The sequence below is a fragment of the Terrapene carolina genome, unplaced genomic scaffold (assembly GCF_002925995.2).
Source record: "Terrapene carolina triunguis isolate 2854851 unplaced genomic scaffold, T_m_triunguis-2.0 Scaffold113, whole genome shotgun sequence".
Classification (NCBI taxonomy): Eukaryota; Metazoa; Chordata; order Testudines; family Emydidae; genus Terrapene; species Terrapene triunguis.
In genome coordinates, this window is record NW_020664464.1 from 28,647,154 (window position 1) to 28,670,075 (window position 22,922).

Sequence of the window (22,922 nt, forward strand, 5' to 3'; positions counted from 1 at the left end):
GGCATATCTAGTCTGGAGAAAAGACACCTGGGGGCAGGAAGAGGAGGGGAGACTTGATAACAGTTATAAAGAGGACAGTGTCCAAGTGCTCTCATTTGTCCACTGAAGGTAGAACAAGAATAAATTGGGTTAATTTTCAGCAAGGGAGATTTAGATAATATATTAGGAATTTTTTCTAACTAACTATAAAAGATTAGTTAAGTACTGGAATAGGCTTCCAAGGAAGGCTGTGGAAACCTTGTCACTGGAGGGATTTAAAAACACGTGGTGTAGGTATACTTGGTCTTATCTCCGTACAGGGTGCTGGACTAGATGACCTCTCAAGGGCCCTTCCAGCACTAAATTTCTATAGTTGAAGCCAAGGACAACAGAGAAAGGGCACTACTGAGAGAAATTAGATTTCCTCTCTAACAAAACGTGGGCTGTGCTCCTTTGCTTACCAAAAAAGTTAGAGCTGATAGTTGGTCTCAAATCATCAAGAAAATGGTACATCCTTAAAAAAAAAAAAAAGTATAACCTAGTTCGCTCCACATAAAAATACAGGGTATTTTACAAACTATGCATAAAAAGCAGTGTTGAGGAAAGGCATTATTAAGAATAGAGAACATCTACAAAGGGACTTTAAATTCCCAGAGATACCAGTTTTAAACCATCGACAAATGAACTGCGTTCCGTAGAATTGGTGGATACTTTTAAAAGGACAACTGCAAACAAACAATCTCAAATAATCAGCCAAAGGAGCAGAAAAGGATTAGTTAAAACCCAAGAGGTCATTATTTAATTTCTGTAGTAAAAACGCAAACAGGAAAAAAAAGAATGTAATCTTCTACAAGGAAATAAATACCTGCAATGAAGCACCCACCTCCTTGGGATTGGCAGAAAGAGAAAACACAACAAGAGCTAAAATGATTAGCAGCTTGAAGGGAGAAAATGACAGCCTGAAGAAGTCAGCTACAAAATAGCCAGCTTAGAACTCTGTCTTTCTCACATTTAAAGCCTAAACAACAGAAGGGCATGCTGGGAAAAAGCTACACCCAATCAAAAGATAGCTCCTAATTGTAGTTCATCAGTGATCAGGAATATTAAGTCTTTGTCTGCATTACGAATTTTTTTCAAAACTTTCTACAGTTAATACCACTTAGGGTGACCAGATGTCCTGTTTTTATAGGGATAGTCCTGTTTTTTGGGACTTTTTCTTATATAGGCGCCTATTACCCCCTACTCCCTCACCGTTTTTTTCCCCACAGTTGCTATCTGGTCACCCTAATACCACTTAATCTTCAGTGCTAGCGATGTTGGAAATCCTAATGTAGATAGGTCTAATCATGCTTAAAATGGTTGCAGATGTGGCAGCCCTGCTGTGAATGGGGTTAGAGCACACTAGTGCTCCCAACATCTCTAACCCTGTTGCAATTGAACTAGAGTCAGCAACAGTTGGAAATTGTTATAAAGTGTCCTTAGTATAGCCAGAGCCAAATCCTGTTAGTACATTTTTCTGGGGTAAGAATCTGAGGTTCCCATAGCCAAAGTTGATGTTTTGGGATATACATGTCCCTCCTTTGGGTGTTTTGCTCTAGTATTATACAGTATATAGTATTTATAGTATTTTACAGAATAAAAACTGCAGATTGCTTTGACACAACATAGTATACTTCAAGAACAGATAGAAGATATCACCACATTCTCACATTACCTACTGATCCAACATATGGACTAGAATTGGCACATCATTAATGTGAATGTGTGTTAAATAAAGTTACCTGAAATAATATTTTGCGAACCTTTCCCCAGATTAATATGTTGGAAACAATGTGGAGATCAGTTTTGGATCCCCAGTCACACACTGAACGATTCCTCAAAGATAGTCACCCAACAAATATATCCAAACTTAGCCCCTTGTCCTGCAAAAGAGCTCCATTCCATTATTTCCATGGGGCTCCATCCATATGGGTCCAGTTCCAGGAGTGGAGTCTCATTAAGGATATTGTAGAAACCAATCCCGTTAGACCTGCTATTGCTGTTAACAGGGTTCCCCACCAAGCAAGCAACATGGGGGGAAAAGCAGCAGGCTTGTAGTCCGGCTACTGAGTAACTTCCAGTCTGAAGTCACAGTTCAATGAGAGGGGAGAAGAACTCTCTTTTTTCCATCACCACTTGTACATATTGAACAATGGTGTTTGAGGGGATATGGAAAGTACTGGTGATGGAGAAGCTGACTCGGGGGCTTAAGAAAAGGACCCAGAAAACTATCCTTTTGTGTGGCTTCCATTGTATAGGTATGCCTGTCTCATTTGAGGTAGTTGATCATCTTCCAAAATGGATACCATATAAATTAGACATTTCTTGTTACAATGCATATGAATGAGAAAACAAGTGCAATCATAAATCAGGCCTAATAAATATACACCTTTTACTACAAGAAGCAGTTTCAGCTAAAGCAGACACTTCATGAAAGTAGCTGAAGGACTCTCAGCGTGGGCTGTGTGCCGAATAAATGTCTATTAAAAATTTTATTAAGATGATGTTAAAAAGAAAAAAGTGAACAGAGTTTGAGCATAGAAGTTTCTGGTTATCAGGGAATAACGTACAGATTATCGAGGGTGCAAAGTTTGGTTTAAGATCAGGTGGCATAAGGAATACATAATCTGCAATATCCCCGATTGGGGGTAAAAGGTTGATGGGTCAAAGTACAGGCATTGAGATATGAGTGTATGAAGTTCATAAAGTGGCTATGTTCAGGTGTGGAGTATAATGAGTGGATATGATGAGGAGGATGGATTGACCCTCATTTGGTGAGATTTAATGTTCAGGGAGTTTATGGTTCCAGTTCATATGATCCAACGGAGAAGGTCACTTGGTCCCTTTCTCGTAGTGGAAGAACGATGTCACTCTGGCTCAAGCCTCTTGGTACTGTCGGTGGCCGGTGATGTGCTCGATGTAGATGTCCCTGTACCATCGGATGGTGTCTGAGACCATGAGGAGCCGCATGAGCTGTGCGTAGCGTCGACCGATCCCACAGATCCACAGCACACGCCCGTTGCAGGGGTCCCAGGCGCCCAGGGCTCCGACAATCAGGGCGTCCATCTGCACCTCGTAGCTCTTCGCTCTCAGGGTGTCAGCCAGTGGGGCGTACTTTTCCGGCTTATGAGCTTGGGCTTCGCAAAATGCTGGGGTCCTGTTCTCAAAGGAGACCGTGACGTCGACGAGGATGATCTTTTTCTGGGCCTCGTTGGTGATGACCACGTCAGGTCGTAGCTGGCTGTCGGTACCGGGGATGTTGCAGTTCACGGAGATCTCCCCCAGGTGTGGTGCGATAGCTTTCACCAGGTGGTTCTGGATGGCGTTGTGGTGCAGCTGCCAGGCTCTGGAGTGGGGTTTGCAGCTGCACAGGACGTGGGGCAGGGTCTCGTTGGAGTAGCCGCACTTCCTGCAACGCTTGTCTCAGTTCCCGTGGCGGATGGCTCCGTTGAGTGGGACGCAGCTGAGCTGGGCACGGTGGATGAACCGCCAGTCAGCGAAATGAGTGAAGCCGCCCCCAGCGAGGAAGTGGTTGCTGGCGTCCCTCTTGCTGGTCAACTCAAAGGCTTTATACCCTGGTCCGGTTTACGCTTCAGGGTTTCCACGTACAGCGACTGGATGGTGGCCTTGATAGCTTTGAGGTAACATTTATTTTTTACTATACAACTCTATGGGCCAAAGGCAGTCCTGGTGCATGCAGGCACTACTCCACTGATTTCAGTGGAGTTGCATCAACTTAAAGCAGGGCTGAATTTGACATGGCTTGCTTTGTTTGGCACTACACTGTCAAAGCTGTAACAATAACTGGATAACAATGACTGCTGATCTGACAGGATACATTCAAAGAAATAGGAAGTAACCTTTGTACTGCTAAAATGATCAATGGCGTATAAAAGAAACAACACGCATTAAATCTACTGATTGGACCCCATTCAGTTCTTGGCTGGCAAAGTGCAACTAGTGCACACTTCTGTCTTTAAAATTAGACACCTAGGAGGATATGTATTGTGAGTGGCGTTGCTGGTGTTAATGTAGAATAAGCCAAGTGCAGTACTGAGTGGCTGGTAGGCTACGACTTTCCATAGAAGGATGGAGTATGTTTTGCATAAAGTGCCCAAACATCAAGGGTCACCCAGAAACTGTTCTTCATTGTGAAGATTTCTTATGCATTCAGTCCTTGCATGGCTGTGCAAGAGCAGCATCACGTTTAGTGGACCAGTTACAGAGACTAAAAACTGTCCTGCTGGTCCCCCTTGTGGAAAACTGGTACATACACCTCAGTGAATTCAGATGGCAGCATAGGTATTATTCCTCCAAAAACTGCCACCCTCAAAGAGGTCTGGTTTATAATTCTATTATGCATTTTTAAAGGCTATCCAATAACCAGTGTTCCCAAGTAGCTTGATACAAATCCAGGTGGTTGAGCTGGTGCAGACACTCCCATTTATTATCTGCAGGACAGTGTTAGGCAACTGTTAAACTGAATGGTGGAAGTATGTTGGGAGAACTTTAATTTACACACGAGTTCAGTCACCTTTACAACTCCTTATGTGCTGCAGAAGTGCCACTGCCAGAAAAGGTGGGCCAATCAATTTGTATAATCTCAGGGCCTTTTACAGTGTGCATGCCACAACCACCCACCTGACAAAAATGATTTAGATCACAGTTAAGCTAGCAATTAATTGCATCAGTTTACACTTGTATGACTCAATGAATTATTTTGCTTTTGTCTAACTCATTACACCAACCTTTACCCAAGTGATTATTGAGCCAATGTGGTTTTTCAAGTAACTGTGGTGCAGCTGTAAGCATTTTGGGTCTCAACATGGAATCTTCCTCTTACTCCAACTCAGACTTTAAAAAGTTAGTCTATAAACTCCAGCGATTGGTAAACATGCTTTGCCTAAATCTGAACATTAAGCATCTAACAATTTGAGCCCAGTTCTAATATCACCAGCTTTGCATTTTACTAAGTGGAGACTGAAAAAAAAACAAGAAGAGAGTGGGGGAGAGAGAAATTCTAAAAGAATGACTAAATAAATGCAGCATATATACTGTAGACAAGGTGCCTACTTGTGGCAGTCCAGGGCTGAAGGATGGTATTCTAATCTCATAGCCAGACTTTCCTTTAAAATGTGTTGGCTTGTGAACATTTGAGACTTTTGTCCTAATTCAGGAGGATAAAAATGTTCAAACTCTTACAAAATATGGGAAAACTGTTCCCCAACCAGTTCTAACATACATAAACAACTGATATTAACAAGATCAGATTTAATCATTTAAAAAGTATGAATGCATCAAAAGCAATAGAATTTTGTTTCCTTTATTTGCTGTTTAAGATCACTGTAAATGTTCAAAAGAACTGAATTCTTTGTAGCTTTACCAAAAAAAGCATGAAAAAGTAGAGTTACTGGACATGCACAGTAGATATATTTTTTTAAATGTCTAGTATCAAAAGTTTAATACCTGCAGGCCATATATTACAATAAGAACTATGCCAGGTACATGTAAATTACTTCTATTAATTTAAAATAATAGCATTTGTGAGAAGAAAGTCAATACATTATTTTATTTTTGCCATTCAAAGATAGAAGTCAAACCAATATTCTATCAGTTTTGAAAAATAGTGGATATTCCCTTGTTCATACTGTGAATGAGTCAACTTATAGCATAATTATTATTTCTGAAACTATTTATACACACAAAAAAATGAATTTTAAAAGGTCCCACTTGTTCAACTTCCAATTGATCATTCTTCTCTCTCTCAAGCTGACCAAAACCAATACTACTTTAATTTTATGCATCTTTCATACAAACGATATCCCAAAATACTTCATAGAATTATATGATATACTGCACCACTTCCTTGCACCGGCCCTGGGTGGCATGGAACCAGCTACGTTGCCCTAATGCAACCTGAGAATTCCATTGTGGAAGGAAAAATGCTCAAATGACCCTTCAGGGCAGCTTTCTTCCGGGTCATCACTGACTCTACTGTGAGAGTAGAGACTTATAATTTGGTAGCACTTTACACAGGTGAAAGTGACTGCACAATGTGCAAAGTAGTAGGGAATCTGGCCCAAGATGTCTGTGACAATAGGTTTGTATTATATTGGTACCAAACTCTGGCAGTTTCTTGATTTATCTAGGGCATAAGCTTTTGGTATATGATGTAATCTACATAGTTTCTGTGGCTTTTAAAATTTTAACAAATTCAATATTAGGAAGAGTTGGATCCCTTTGTTTCTCTCACACAGGGTACGTCTTCACTACCCGCCGTATCGGTGGGTAGCAATCGATTTATCCGGGATCGATATATCGTGTCTCGTTAAGACGCGATATATCGATCCCCAAACGCGCTTACAGTCGACTCCGGAACTCCACCAGAGTGAGCGGCGGTAGCGCAGTCGACGGGGGAGCCGCGGCCGTCGATCCCGCGCCGTGTGGACCCCAGGTAATTCGATCCAAGATACTTCGACTTGGATACGCAAATAGCGTAGCTGAAGTTGCGTATCTTAGATCGATCCCCTCCCCTAGTGTAGACCAGCCCACAGAGAGAGAGAGAGAGAGAGAGAGAGCTGACAATGAGATGAAGCACAGAAAACACCTTGAAAAGGAGCTTCTTGACCTACTATTGGAAATCTACAGAAACTTTTTCCATAAAAATAATGCTTAACGGTTCCCAACTTCCACACCCTCCCCCGCTGAATTTTGATATAGTTGCCCAACTCATTGTGCTAGGGCATGGGTGGGCAAACTTTTTGGCCTGAGGGCCACATTGGGTTTTGTAAATTGTATGGAGGGCCAGTTAGGGGAGGGGGTCGTGGCCCAGCCCCCACTTCCTATCTGCCTCCCCTCCCGGGACTCCTGCCCCATCCAACCACCCCTTCAGGCCGGGCTCTGCAGCTGCACTGCCCCAGGAGCTCACAGCCCCACTGCCCAGAGCATTGCGCCGGCGGCGGAGCGAGCAAGCTGAGGCTGCGGGCGAGGAGGAGGGGGAACAGCGGGGGAGGGGCCAGGGGCGAGCCTCCTGGGCGAGGAGCTTGGGGGCCGGGCAGGACGGTCCCGCGGGCCGGATGTGACCCACGGGCCATAGTTTGCCCACGCCTGTGCTAGGGCAACACTTTATGTTTTCCCAGCTTTCATCAGCAGACACAGAGGAATATTGCACTGCAATTTCCTCTTTATTGCACACAACAGCAGCAAACAAAAGTATGCACAGATAAAAACAGAGCACTGGCTCTGTAAAAATGATCAATTTCACAATATAAAAACAAAGAATGACCTTAGCCTGGCTTTTCAGAACACGCAAAGTACCTACTTCTGTTCCCTCTGAGGTCTTTTAGACATAAGCATTTTCAGACCCATAATTCCCAACACGTACAGCTCTATTATTGGTACCACTGATGAATCTGTAGTAAACAAAGCTCAGGTCTCCATGCTTATTCAAGACAGCTATATCAATATAAAACAGTTTTATTTATTTTTGCAATGAAGATATAGCTTGAGTTGCTTGCAGTAACACTATTGTGTTTATTTGTATGTAACAAGTCACTCTTTACTGAATTGAGAGACTGATGTGTATTTTTAAGCATTTTATTGATTTAAATACTCAATTGCTTTTTGATTTTTCTCTATTTTAATGTTCACAGTTGCAGGAATATATTGGGAACTCAGGAAATATTATTTAATGGCAGTAGACACTGAGATTCAAAAAGTTAAAACTTTATAACCATTAGAACTCAAGTTGTCAATATTATGTCAAAATATACAAAGTAAATATCCTTAAAAATCAAACTAATAAGTTTTCAAGTAGCGTTTTTCTTACTTTGCCTATCTATAAATTTCATTTATTGATAGAAATATTTTCTCATTTGTGTGTATGATTTACATTTACAGATAAAAGTCTAATTCTTCCAAGCCTATGTATAACCAAGTGACTGTTATCCAATAAGTATTAACCATTTAAGTTATTTAAAATGAAACTTTCAACTAACAAGTCCATTTTTCCCCATATGTAAGCCATCCTGCTTTGTTAGTATTAGCCATTTGCAGAGCGTCTAGAATGTTTTGCAGCCTTGGAGACAGTGCATCATTTCATCCCTTTGTGTCTATTTTTCTTATTATAGCATGTGTCACCAACACACTATACAACTTTTTTGGGAAAGCTGTTGTGTTTAGTACAACTACAACTAAGAATAAACTAATTGCCACGGTCATCAAAAATGCTGGAAGTCTACACTAGAGCCTTACTGGTGCAATTGAACCAGTGATAATACTAGTGGGAATTTTTTTCCTTAAATTCCTTAATAGAGACATGTCCTGAATCATGATGCCAATAATCAAAGCCATTAGGACATTGCATCTGTGCTTTCAATAACAATTTAATTAAGCTCTAATTTACTTTTTTCCCCCACTACTGCTTGTTGAAGGTATGGTGAGTGAGGTAATATCTTTTATTGGACCAAGTTCTGTTGGTGAGAGAAAGAAGCTTTCAAGCCGCACAGAGCTGTCTCTCTCAACAACAGAAGATGGTCCAATAAGAGATATTACCTCATCCACCTTGTCTCTCTAATATCCTGGGACCAACATGGCTACTGCTACACTCTATACACGTTGAAGGTATGTTCAATTGCCTCTGCTACCAGGCTAATTCGTCCTGCATGATCACACATGGAAATGACAAGTCATAAAATGGTAAAAACAAAAAGAAGTGAGTAAATTAACCTAAACTCCATCATCCCCAAATAAGAAATGGGTAAACTTCATTTACCCTTCACTACTCTACTGGAAGTGACCCCTCTCTGGGAAGAGAAAGCTTGGAACAAGGAGAGTGAGGGAGTAGAGTTGGGAACAGCAAAAAGGAAAAGAAAGAACTAGAGAGAAGAAACAAGGAAGAGAGGAGATCTGAAAGGGAAGGAAGAATAGAGAATTTATCAGAGTTTCAAGTAAGGAAAGGCATCTTTACATGATACACAAAGTCCCACATGAGACATAGAAAGCCCAGTGATAAAAGAGAGGAGCCATATGATTTAATAAGTTTTGCATTGGTCTTGTTCCCCACATGCCCACTTGCTCCAGTTATCAAACTCACTTCATTTTCCTGTGCATCAGGATAGGCATGACTCAAAAATCCGTTGGAAGGGAAAGGAATATTAGCATTATTTTATTTACAGGTATTTTTAGAACTGGTTAAGTTTTACACAGGTATAATCTCTTGTATCTGTCAAAGTCATTTCAATGGCATGGGGGGCAGGGAGTGGATCAGCAACCATAGATCATGTTTCTTCACAGAAATGGGCAATTTTCTAATCTTCATTGCTGAGGTTTTTCTCCAGTGTTAAAAAAATCCCTATGATTATTCTAACTCACAAAAAAAAAAAAAAAAGACATTCTTCTACTATAAATAGCAGTTATAATGCTTACTATATGATGCAAGTCCCAAAATTGGAAATTATTTTCAGTCATGTTGGGGGGGGGGAGGGGAAATCAGTGGAAGCATGTCATGGTATTTAAAGAACTTATTAAAGTTTAACATCCAAGGGGTTTTCTTTCTAAAAATCGGCTAATAAAAAAAAAATCACATATCACATGTATTAAACATCAATTGCAATCTTGCAGTTCTTTGATGCAACAGAATGGGATTAGAAATTTGGGGCTTGATTCTCAGTTTCCCTGTTGTAAATTTGGAGTAACAACCTTGAAGTCAGCAGCATCACACTGGTGTTAAACTACTGTAAGTGAGATCAGAATCAGATTTTTGGAAAGTATCAGATTCATAAATGTACTCCCTTTTATGTGGCTATAATAAATGACTGGCATAAAAATAGGTAGCTCTCTGATTAAAACTGGAAGTAAATCCAGGCAAAATGAAAATGGCTACAATTTTCACTTATCTAGCGTACTGTTTACTGGGCCAGTTCCTTGGCTCTGATCCATCCTATTTATGCCACTCCATCAGCATTGTGTGGGGGAAGTTATAGCTATGTTGGCTCTATGCCACTGAGAATAAACATGGATCTCCACAAAGGCCTCATTTTGAAACACACCCTGTCATGTAAGACTATAATTAAACATATCAAGCGACTTTTTTTTTGTTTTTTGAGTGAGTTTTTCCTTTAAATGACCAGGATTTTTTTCAGTAGGATAAACTAGAGATTTAGGCCCAGCCCACACTGTGGAGAGACACAGAGCTCCCTGTCCTGTGATTACATTAACATACAGGCCCTCCATTTTAAGACTCAATATTTCATTTAAGGAGTCAGTGACCCTACATGCTTATGAGAGATGTGTCCATGTGTGATAGGGCAGCCCCTCCTCGAGCACAGTCCTGCTGTACTACACCCCTCTGGCCAGGGGCTGATCAAGGTGCCCATGTTCTCCACAATATGTAGTAAGGCAACCTGGCCTGGGGTAACCTCCTGCATCAGACCACTGTATGATAGATGCATCTGCCTCAGTTTCCCCTCAGTCCAGCCATGAAAATAATACAGTTTCTCTCATTGTCCAATTCAAAGTCCCACCTCTGGGCCTGGTTTAGTCATGTACACATAAAAGTCCATAGAACCCTCATGGTAAAGCAAGTGTCCCCAGTTCCGCTGTAAAACAGAGATACAGCATCAGGGGGGTAGCCGTGTTAGTCTGGATCTGTAAAAAGCAACAGTGAATCCTGTGGCACCATGCGTCTGATGAAGTGGGTATTCACCCACGAAAGCTTATGCTCCAATAAATCTGTTAGTCTTAAAGGTGCCACAGGACTCTCTGTTGCTTTTTACAGATACAGCAGTTCTCTCTGGGGACCTCACTTCCAGCTCATCCACCTGAGAGGGGAATGGAAACCACCAGCACTCAGTTCCCAGTGACTTTCTGCCTTTGGTCCAGGGCCCCACTCTCTTGGCCACTCACTTGAAAGTGACCAGCATCATGACCCTTCAGCCCAAAACACAGTCCAGTGACTGAGCTCTGTCAGATATGTCTATACTGCAGCTGGGAGTTAGCCTCCCAGCCTAGGTAGGCAGACCCATGCCTAGCTTGGCTGTAGCTAACACACTAAAATAGCAATGTGGAGATCATGGTTCCGGCAGCAACTCAGGCTACCCATCCAAGCTCAGACCAAGGGATTGAGCAGGCTTGAGAGCCTGAGCTACAGCCCAAGCTGCAACATCTACGCTATTTTTAGCACACTAGTTTGAGCCCCACTAGCACAAGTCTGTCTACCTGGGCTTAGAGACTCACCCCCAGGTACAGTGTAGACATGGCCTTTCAGCCTCCTAGCTCTGGTTCAGGAATCAGCAGTCTAGTCCCTCTCTAGTCTCTCAACCAATTCCTTGCTGTGCCTAGGGAAGGCCTGCAGAGCTTCCCACTCTCTGCAACTGCCCTGACTCTCCCAGGTAGTTCTCACCTGCTCTGTTCTGCTCCTTTCCGCTGGTGCTCTGTGCCGTGCTGTGCTGTGCCCAGCCCCTTTCTTTGCACTCTCCTGTGACTGACTGCTCTCAGACTCTTCCAGTCTCCCTAAGGTGGTCGAGGTACCTTCCCTTAAGCCCAACTTAAGCAGCTAATCAGTCACAGGTGCACTGGACCCTGCTTCATACTAAAGGGGCTAATCACCCTGTGACACCAAGGCTGCCTACTTGGAATGGAATACTGCTCTTTCTTTCCAAAAGCCTATTCTGATTGCCCCACATAAAGGAAAGCTGGCCTGCCTGGCTGCTCAGTCAGGGCCCAAGGTGTTTGAAACCTACCCCCCCCTTGCTAGTGTACACATGGCCTTAGGGTAGCTCCACACTGCAATTAAACACCTGTGGCTGGTCTGTGCCAGCTCTGTGCCAGCTGACTCGGGTTAGCAGGGCTCAGGCTAAGGAGCTGTTTAATTGTGGTGCAAATATTCAGGCATAGGCTGGGACTGGCTCTGGGACCCCGTGAGGGGGGGATGGTCTCATAGCTCAGGCTCTAGCCTGAGCCCATGTATCTACACTGCAGTTAAACAGCTCCTTAGCCCGACTCAGCCGGCATAGGCCACTCAAGAGTTTTTAATTGCAGTGTAGACATACCCTTAAACAACATTTATATAAGTCACAGTCCAAAAACTCATACTCAGCCTACTAACTACACTCACTAACAAGGTGCCCTCTAAGGCACTTTACACTGTAGTTTGGACTTGCTGTCTCCCTTGAAATATCAATGCTACCAGGGCATGCGCAGGAATCTAAATGTGACCCCTTTTGGAGGGAAACGTTCTGTGCCCCTGCCAAGGCCCGGGGCTGGAGGAGCTGTCAGCTCCTACCGCGGTCCCGGGGCCGGAAGAGCTCGCTCTTCCCCCTCCCCTGACACAGCCCCAGGGTCAGGAGAAACTCATTCTGCCCCCCGCTGTGCCCCCCTCAGGGCTGGAGGAGTTCTGTGCCCCCTATGATTACTGGGGAGGCCCATGCCCCTGCTTCCCCCCTACCCCCTTGTGCATGCCCCTGAATGCCACTGTTGTCTTGAGATGGTAACGCCATTTGTTCTGCCAGTTTAATGTCCTGGGGTTTGGTTATTATGACCTGTTGTGGTTGTTGCCTTTCTGAGACCTTCTCAGGCAAAACAGCAAACTTAGTGTCCCTTATCTCCCTTCCTTCTGGAAGGTAGAGAAGGTATTGCCTATTCTTCCTCAGATATGTCTGTCTGGGGTGACAACCTCGTAAGACTGCAGACAGGGCCGGATTATGACATTCTGAGGCCCTAAGCTATGTCAAGTGTAAGAGGCCCCATACCATAAAAAAATGAATTTCTTATTTTCACAGAAAGCACACTGAATATATAAACACGAAAGCTTTATATTTGCATATATACAAAGGCGAAGTTGTAAAAATAAAATAATAATCATCATTTTTCAGCAGCCCTCTCTATAACAATATCATGCTAGAAATAAATTTTAGACAAATTCTTTGAACTAATTGCATGTGTAAGTAAAGTAGAAGTAAACAATACAATATAAAAAATACAAAATAAAAAAAAGACAGTAAATAATACAATTTATTAGAAGAGTTCTCAGGAAATTTTTCTTCTCTGTTGGGGCATCTAAATTCTGGAATTCCTTGTCTGAATACCGAATGAGACTCTTAGAGGATATAAGATGGCAATAGAGAATATAAGCGGCAATAGAGGATATAGGATGCAGATAACCCACAAGTTTAAAGCTCAACTATTAGTTATATTAATATGAATTACACCCAGGTAATAAGCCAACCATCAGAAAATTATATACAGGTTGTATTTTTCCAATACATTGATTTGTTTTATTTTTATAGAAGGTTATGCTGAATTACCTAAAATTAGTAGCAGAAAGTTTTTTATTGAAACAAGTAAAAAAATTAATTTTATATTATAAATATTGAGATGTATATAGCTATACAACAAATAATATATATATTAATAATAAATATATTATTTTTTGTTGTATAGCTATATACATCTCAATATTTATAATATAAAATTTAATTTATATATATATGCCAAAAACCTGTGTTATTTTACCAGGATATTTCTGTGAAAAGTTACTGCTATTTTGTCTATGTTCTCACAGGAAAATAAGAGAAGATATATAACTTTTTTTAAACTATGAATAAGGAAAATTATCTTTATTTTCATATGAATACATAAAAAAAAATTGATTAATTTTGTTAGGGAAATACAAAGTTTATCCAGACTATATATAAAATATATTTACAACTGTTTATTCCAATTTAATGTTTGCTACAAAACATTGAATTGTTGGGATTTTTCTTTTGCTATACTATAAAAATACAATATATTATGCATATGGTATGTGATTTATAAGTCTGTATAAGAATTTTTACATAGCATACTACCTATAATAAAATATTATCTTTCGCGCTCCAAACCCAGTGAGCAGAAAATCCCAGTCTTTTTCTAGGCAGACATCGCTCTTCGCGTTTGCTTGTCTATCCTATGTCTCCCACAGGACCACTAATTAATCTTGAGTAAACACCTCGGACACACAGAGTAACAACAAGCTATATGCACGAAAGAGAAAGAAAGAATTTACCAGAAAAAAGACTGGTAATCTCTAGACAGGCATTGAGAAAGTGCCTGAATATATATTCAAGAAATATAATGAAGATTATAGGCTTTCATAGCCTATAAATCATATATGCACATAGTTTGAAATAACTTGCTCACCAAATACTCAGAATATTTTGATATATATGTATATCTTCCTTCACTTCTCTCAAAACCCTCTATTTATCCTTTTATCAGCACTCTTTGATATTACTGTGAAGGTTCCTGAAACTGATGGAGGAAAACCAACACCAATTTATCCTCCTCAAGATCCACTCAACCCAAGTCCATAAGACGATCACCTGCAAACTCGATCATGTGAAGTATGCAGGGCCGGCTCCAGGCACCAGTGTAGCAAGCAGGTGCCTGGGGCAGCCAATGAAGAGGGGGGCAGCACCTCCGGCCGTTGGGCGGCAATTCGGCAGCGGGGCCGTCACTCCCTCTCGGAGCAAAGGACCTGCCGCCTAATTGCCGCCGTAGAATGAAGTGGCCAGGGCCGGCTTTAAGCCGATTCGGCCGATTCCCCGGAATGGGGCCCCGCGCCTAAGAGGGCCCCGCAACGTCCGCGGCTGCCGGCGGAGCGGAAAAAAAAAAAAAAAAAAAGCGGCGTCCTGCTCCTCCCCCGTCCCTCCAGCGCTTGCGCTGCCATACAGCTGATCAGCGCAAGCCTGGGAGGGAGGGGTTAGGAGGAGGAATGAGGCGTGCTGGGGGAAGAGGCGGGGCCAGGGCGGGGATTTGGGGAGGGATCCAATGGGGCAGTGAGGGGGTGAGGCAGGGGGTGGGGCCAGGGCGGGGATTTGGGGAGGGATCCAATGGGGCAGGGAGGGGGCGGAGTCGGGCCGGGCCGGGGCGGAGTTGGGGTGGGGGTGTGCGAGACAATTTGCGTCCCGGCGTGGGGCCCCACACCTGCTAAAGCCGGCCCTGGAAGCGGCGGTAGAGCTGCCGCTGCTTGCGATCACGGCTTTTTTTTTTTTTTTTGCTGTTTGGGGCGGCAAAAACAGTAGAGCCGGCCCTGGAAGTATGGATAGCACATGAAGCAGTAAGTGGCGTGCGCACCAAAATACACAATTGTACATATGTACAGATCAAAAGAAGAAAGAACACACTAACATACAAGTATGAGTTTGGCAGGATTGCTTCATGACACTGCCATCTCCGACCTCACATTTTTTTCCCAATTTTGTCGGCAGTGAGATTATTTATTTATTTAAATAAGTTATGAGGCACGGTCAGAATTTTACCAGAAGCAGCTGGCCAACAAAACGCTGCCTTAGGAGACTGATAGCAGATTTACATGTAGAAATACTAATCTTACAAGTGCAATTATCGTTTTTTTCCCTCAGCCCTGGCCTCCTGCTTGTCAATAATGAACAGTTAGTGAAGAGTAAGGGTAGGGTAAGGGTATTTGTGTAGCCAGATGTGTATATTTTTGTCATATTTGAACAAAAATGTCTACATTTAGAGAGAATCTTCTTTTTGCCATATCTCCTTTATTTATCAACTAATTTCGATAATATTTGAAATTTAGTCAGTTTTTTCTTTTTTAGAGGCCCCTCATGTTGCAAGGCCCTATGCTGTAGTTTAGCTATTTTATACCTGGCACTGACTGCGGGACAACCTCATGTGACACCACAGCTCTTTGTGACCACTGATTTCCACTGTATCATGTTCATGAAGTAGTACGTTATCCAATATATATTGTTATGTTTCTGACACATCACACTGATATGTCTTGTGCACAATAGTAACATTGTACACATTGTATTGAATGCTTGGTAGTTATGCTAAATTCTATTACTGTGATTTGTGCTATGTTTTTTCCCAGAATGATGTTAACATCCCATAATAGTTTGCATCATTTGCAACAGTTTTGCACAGCCAAGTACAAAACCTATCAGAAGCAAAATGTATGAACAGTATTTCCTGCTATCATGAGGGAATGCTGTCATGACCTATTGATACCTGGAATGTGGTATCCAAAGCAAAGATAAGGAAGGTACAGGATGGCATCAAAAAACAAATATAGACTGGTGGGTGACTTATCAAGTGCTCTCTAACTTGTAAACAGATTTACTACAAATATAGCTAGACTTATCAGACCTCCTGTATAAGGTGAATGCCATGCTGTGATACTGATTGCTTCCTAGAAAGAATGGTATGGATGGCTTATTTTCATATTGTGCTTTGTCTTTCACTAATAAACTGATTAAACTTGGTTATTTGGTCTCTCAAATATTTTTAATATAAAACTGTAAGTGTAGTCAAGCAATTGGCTTTAGTCAAAAGGTGGCTTTTTTTGTTTAAGGTGGCCAGCATTCATGGCGCTGCAACACTCATCTCTAGATTCATCTTCAGTATACCCTGTGCCTGGGGAAAGTGCCAGGGAGGGAACTGTAGGCTAGGAAGTGTTGAGAGTGTTGATATGTTAGTACTTATTAGTTAACCTTAACCCTATCCTTCCCTAGGTCCTATTTTCCTGCTCCCAGTAGCTCTCCCTTTGTTATATTGTTACTTTGGGGTGTGTCATTCCTTTGCTGGGGTTTGCGTTGATGTACTTCATTGTTTCTTGTGTACCGGGGTCAATACTCTGTGCCAGCAGTGGTAGCATTATTCATTTTCCTAAGGGACAGCAGCCCTTGTGTCTCATGCAAATTGAGGAGTCACCTTGGTTGAAGGTATCAGGCTTCACAATAAAGGACCCTCTCTGCCCTCGGGAGCTGGCAATAGCAATTGGGAATTATCTGCATGAACTCCAGCTACATTCTATGTGTTAGGTGTAGCTGTATTGAATGGCAGAGGAATAAGCCAGAGCAGCTTTGAAGAGCTGTGATTGTGGCATGAGGAAATTTGGTCTGAGTCTCCCCCTCCCCCCGTGCATGTTATAAAAGGAAAGAGATGCACAGGGACCTTGAGGTTCCAGTCTGCATCATTTCAATACAGAATACTATGGCTAGATAATAATCAAAAGACCTAACTTTTACATAATGCTTTATGTCAGTAGATCTCAAAGAATGTTACATCATTATCCCCATTTTGCAGATGGGAAACTGAGGTACAGAGTGGTAAAGTGACTTTTCCCAAGGTCACCCAGCAGGCGAGTGACAGAGCTAGGAATAGGCTCAGTCTCACTAGGCCAAATGGTTGCTATGTGATTCCTTAACTTCCTTACACCCCTCCCCCTCCCCCTCCCGCCCGTACATTTATTTTAAAAGTCAGTGAAGCTTTAAAAGTTTATTTAATCACCACATACAACTCATAAAAGAACATTCCTACCCCACCTGTAAATCCACTGATGCTTGTAAAAAAGCTACTTTCAAACAATAAGGCTTTCTCCAGCAACTACGAATCAAAGTATTATTCTGAGGCATAAGATGCCATCTATGTTATATATTGTTCCAATATGTTTTGAAGCACAGTTGTAGTTTTATTTTTCCCTCCATTAGCAGAATCACCAGTCTCCTAATGGAGGGGAAAACGTTTAACTCGCTTTGACATTTATTTAAAAATTAATATTTTGTGCAGTCATGCAAGGCAGGTTTTATAATATCTGAGAAAATTGGGGGGAAATAAATCTACATTCCAGGATTTTTTTTTTAAACCAAACTCCTCTAAATAGTATTTCTGAGTCCTCAGTCTAAGCCAGGGCATAATCAAACTGGCCTTTCTCTAGCCCATCAAGTCCGTCAGCCCAGGTGGAGGTGGGCATACTCCTGTAGGGGTCTAAGAGAATTCGGAAGCATCGGACAATGAGGATGCCTAAGAAAATAAATAATAAGATCACAAAGACAAATGTGGTTTTCTGCTCCAGGGTCAAGCTAGCGTCTTGTGGAACATTCCCAGGTGGCAACAAAGTAGAGGTGATAGGCTCTCCTTCCATTGTCCAGGGAAGCTGAAAGGAGTAATCCCACAGTTTCCTTATTTTCATCATCAATTTGCTGAGGCCATGGTAGAAGTCACTTAGATGTACTTGTGTTATCTGCAGGGGAAGGGGGAAAAATGTTAGCTATGAATGCACCTTATTTTTGTGTGTGGTCTCATCTGAATGCAGAGGGCATATGAGAAAGAACACCATGGTTGTTTCCATTCCACTATTATTATTTTCTGAACATGTTTATTGGTTTCATAATATGAAAGGCCTAATATTACTGTTAAATATCATGAACAGCAAGCACTGGGTGGTAAATCTGATCATGTACCATTTGGATTGATGTACAATTTTCCCTCTCTGCAAGGGGAAGTGTCAGGGTTCCAATCACATTGCTCAGAGAACACTGCTAAAAGGTAAGCTACCGAAAGGACAGGTCTGAAGCAGACTGTGTCTCATTCCACCTGGGAGAAGAGTGTCATTACTGTGCCAGCAGTTTTGGAGGAGGAGGGTCAGAAACTAATAAAAAATTTTAACGCCTTTTATCCACAATGATCCCAAATGGACCCAGATGACACATACAACTGAAATGCAGACACCTCTGAGCTGAATGCTGGCAGCCATTCTGTGCCCATAGCACAACATGGCATTTATAAAAGACAGGCAAAATAGCTTCTCCATTTGAAAGAAGAGGAAATTTAGGGAGGCAGACTGAAATTACTCAAATGTAGTCCAACATATTAGTTAATGCCCTTAACTCATGCTGAAATTCAACCTATGATCTTTTAATAAGTACAGTGAGTCAGAAGCTAGGTTTCACATTTCACAGCATGCCGTAGTGCTATGTAGTGTCATCAGGTCAGTACTGACTCAGGGCCAGATCAAGCCATCCTTGCATATGGTCCCACTGAAATCAATGAGTAAAGTGAAATGTATTCAAATGGGTGCCCAGATGTGGCTGTAAGAATGTCCCCTACCAAAATCATCAGCACTGCCTACAGTACTTACATTTCTCTTAGGCCTGGTCTACACTACGAGTTTAGGTTGAATTTAGCAGCATTAAATTGAATTAAGCCTGGACACGTCCACACGACGAAGCCCTTTTTTTCGACTTAAAGGGCCCTTTAAACTGGTTTCTTTACTCCACCTCCGACAAGGGGATTAGCGCTGAAATCGGCCTTTGCGGGTCGGATTTGGGGTAGTGTGGACGGAATTCGACGTTATTGGCCTCCGGGAGCTATCCCACAGTGCTTCATTGTGACCGCTCTGGACAGAACTCTCAACTCAGATGCACTGACCAGGTAGACAGGAAAAGCCCCGCGAACTTTTGAATTTCATTTCCTGTTTGCCCAGCGTGGGGAGCACAGGTGACCACGCAGAGCTCATCAGCACAGGTAACCATGATGGAGTCCCAGGATCGCAAAAGAGCTCCAGCATGGACCGAACGGGAGGTACGGGATCTGTTCGCCATATGGGGAGACGAATCAGTGCTAGCTGAACTCCGTAGCAGTAAACGAAATGGCAAAATATTAGAAAAAGTCTCAAAGGCCATGAAGGACAGAGGTCATAACAGGAACGAACAGCAGTGCCGCGTGAAAATTAAGGAGCTAAGGCAAGCCTACCACAAAGCCAGAGAGGCAAACGGAAGGTACGGGGCAGAGCTGCAAACATGCCGCTTCTACGCGGAGCTGCATGCCATGCTAGGGCGTGCAGCCACCACTACCCCAACCATGTGCTTTGACTCCATCAATGGAGAATCACGCAACAGGGAAGTGAGTTCGGGGTACGAGGAAGATGATGATGAAGACAATGAAGATAGCTCACAGCAAGGAAGTGGAGAAACCGGTTTCCCCAACAGCCAGGATATGTTTATCACCCTGGACCTGGAACCAGTAACCCCCGAACTCACCCAAGGCGTGCTCCCAGACCCTGAGAGCACACAAGGGACCTCTGGTGAGTGTACCTTTGTAAATATTACACATGGTTTAAAAGCAAGCGTGTTTAATGATTAATGATTAATTTGCCCTGGCAATCGCGGCCAGTACAGCTACTGGAAAAGTCTGTTAACATGTATGGGGATGGAGCGGAAATCCTCCAGGGACATCTCCAGAAAGCTCTCCTTCATGTACTCCCAAAGCCTTTGCAAAAGGTTTCTGGGGAGGGCTGCCTTATCCCGTCCGCCATGGTAGGACACTTTACCACACCAGGCCAGTAGCACGTACTCTGGAAATCATTGCATAACAAAGCATGGCAGCGTATGGTCCCGGTGTTTGCTGGCATGCAGACAACATCCATTCCTTATCTCCCTTTGTTATCCTCAGGAGAGTGATATCATTCACGGTCACCTGGTTGAAATGGGGTGATTTTATTAAGGGGACATTCAGAGGTGCCCGTTCCTGCTCAGCTGAACAGAAATGTTCCCCGCTGTTAGCCACGCAGTGGGGGGAGGGGTGAAGTGATCATCCCAGAGAATTGGGTGTGTGTGTGGGGGGGGTAGTTGGGTTTGTGCTGCATGTTAACCCGGAAACCGCAGCCCCTCCTTTTACATTGCAAACCCATTTTAAATGGCCAACCCAACGGGTCCTTGGTATGGGAAATGAGGGCGCTGCTGTTTGAAACCATTCCCACATGTTATGAAGGTTAAAAAAGCCAAAAGACTGTGGCTTACCATGGCTGCCTGCAAGCCGAATTCTGTTGCCTGGCACTGCATGAGTGATCTCTCACACCAAACCGGCAGGCCCTCAATATAAGAGGAAAAATGCGACCTTGTAACGAAAGCACATGTGCTGTGTAATGTGAACAGCAAAATTTAACGTGAAAGAGTGTACCCATTGTTCTCTAAAATGTGTCTTTTTTAACCACCTCTCCCTTCTCCTCCACCAGCTGCAAATGTTTCTCCTTCGCAGAGGCTGGTAAAGATTAGAAGGAGAAAATGGCGGACTCGGGATGATATGTTCTCGGAGCTCCAGATGTCCTCCCACGCTGACAGAGCACAGCAGAATGCATGGAGGCAGTCAATGTCAGAGTGCAAAAAAGCACAATATGAACGAGAGGAGAGGTGGCGGGCTGAATCGTGGGCTGAAGAGAGCAAGTGGTGGGCTGAAGAGGATAGGTGGCGTCAGCTTGCTGACAGAAGGCAAGAGTCGATGCTCCGGCTGCTGGAGCATCAAACTGAAATGCTCCAGCGTATGGTTGAGCTGCAGGAAAGGCAGCAGGAGCAGAGACCGCCGCTACAGCCCCTGTGTAACCAACAGCCCTCCTCCCCAAGTTCCATAGCCTCCTCACCCAGATGCCCAAGAACACGGTGGGGGGGCCTCCGGCCACCCAGCCACTCCACTCCAGATGATTGCCCAAGCATCAGAAGGCTGGCCTTCAATAAGTGTTAAAGTTTTAAAGTTTTAAACTGCAGTGTGTCCTTTTCCTTCCCTCCTCCCCCACCCCTCCCAGGCTACCTTGACAGTTATCCCCCTAGTTGTGTGATGAATTAATAAAGAATGCATGAATGTGAGGTAACAATGACTTTATTGCCTCTGCAAGCGGTGCTCGAAGGGGGGAGGGGAGGGTGGTTAGTTTACAGGGAAGTTGAGTGAACCGGGTGGGGGGGAGAAGGGTTCATCAAGGAGAAACAAACAGAAGTTTCACACTGTAGCCTGGCCAGTCACAAAACTGGTTTTCAAAGCTTCTCTGATGCGCACCGCGCCCTGCTGTACTCTTCTAACCGCCCTGGTGTCTGGCTGCACGTAATCAGCGGCCAGGCGATTTGCCTCAACCTCCCACCCCGCCATAAATGTCTTCCCCTTACTCTCACAGATATTGTGGAGCCCACAGCAAGCAGCAATAACAATTGGAATATTGGCTTCGCTGAGGTCTATCTGAGTCAGTAAACTGCGCCAGCGCACTTTTAAACGTCCAAATGCACATTCTACCACCATTCGGCACTTGCTCAGCCTATAGTTGAACAGGTCCTGACTACTGTCCAGGCTGCCTGTGTACGGCTTCATGAGCCATGGCATTAAGGGGTAGGCTGTGTCCCCAAGGATAACTATAGGCATTTCAACATCCCCAACGGTTATTTTCTGGTCCGGGAAGAAAATCCCTTCCTCCAGCTTTTGAAACAGACCAGAGTTCCTGAAGACACGAGCATCATGTACCTTTCCCGGCCATCCCACGTTGATGTTAGTGAAACGTCCCTTGTGATCCACCATGGCTTGCAGCAGCATTGAAAAGTACCCTTTGCGGTTTATGTACTCAGTGGCTTGGTGCTCCGGTGATAAGATAGGGATATGGGTTCCGTCTATCGCCCCACCACAGTTTGGGAATCCCATTGCAGCAAAGCCATCCACTATGACCTGCACGTTTCCCAGAGTCACTACCCTTGATATCAGCAGGTCTTTGATTGCGTTGGCTACTTGGATCACAGCAGCCCCCACAGTAGATTTGCCCACTCCAAATTGATTCCCGACTGACCGGTAGCTGTCTGGCATTGCAAACTTCCACAGGGCTATCGCCACTCGCTTCTCAACTGTGAGGGCTGCTCTCATCCTGGTATTCTGGCGCTTCAGGGCAGGGGAAAGCAAGTCACAAAGTTCCATGGAAGTGCCCTTACACATGCGAAAGTTTCGCAGCCACTGGGAATCGTCTCACACCTGCAACACAATGAGGTCCCACCAGTCTGTGCTTGTTTCCTGGGCCCAGAATCGGCATTCCACGCCATGAACCTGCCCCAGTAACACCATGATTTGCACATTGCTGGGGCCTGTACTTTGTGAGAGGTCTATGTCCATGTCAATTTCCTCATCACTCTCGTCACCGCGCTGCAATCGCCTCCTCGCCTGGTTTTGCTTTGGCATGTTCTGGCTCTGCATATACTCCAGGACAATGCGCGTGGTGTTCATAGTGCTCATAATTGCCGCGGTGATCTGAGCAGGCTCCATGATCCCAGTGCTATGGCGTCTGGGCTGAAAAAAGGCGCGAAACTATT

General features: G+C 43.6%; 1 protein-coding gene across 1 annotated transcript; it reads right to left on the reverse strand.

Annotated features, from left to right (window-relative positions):
• Window positions 1-17,645: 17,645 nt before the first annotated feature.
• CTXN3 (cortexin 3) lies at window positions 17,646-17,968 on the reverse strand. Its single transcript, XM_024193346.1, has one exon. The coding sequence runs from the start codon at window positions 17,951-17,953 to the stop codon at window positions 17,711-17,713; it is 243 nt and encodes an 80-aa protein (XP_024049114.1). The 5' UTR covers window positions 17,954-17,968; the 3' UTR covers window positions 17,646-17,710.
• Window positions 17,969-22,922: the final 4,954 nt, after the last annotated feature.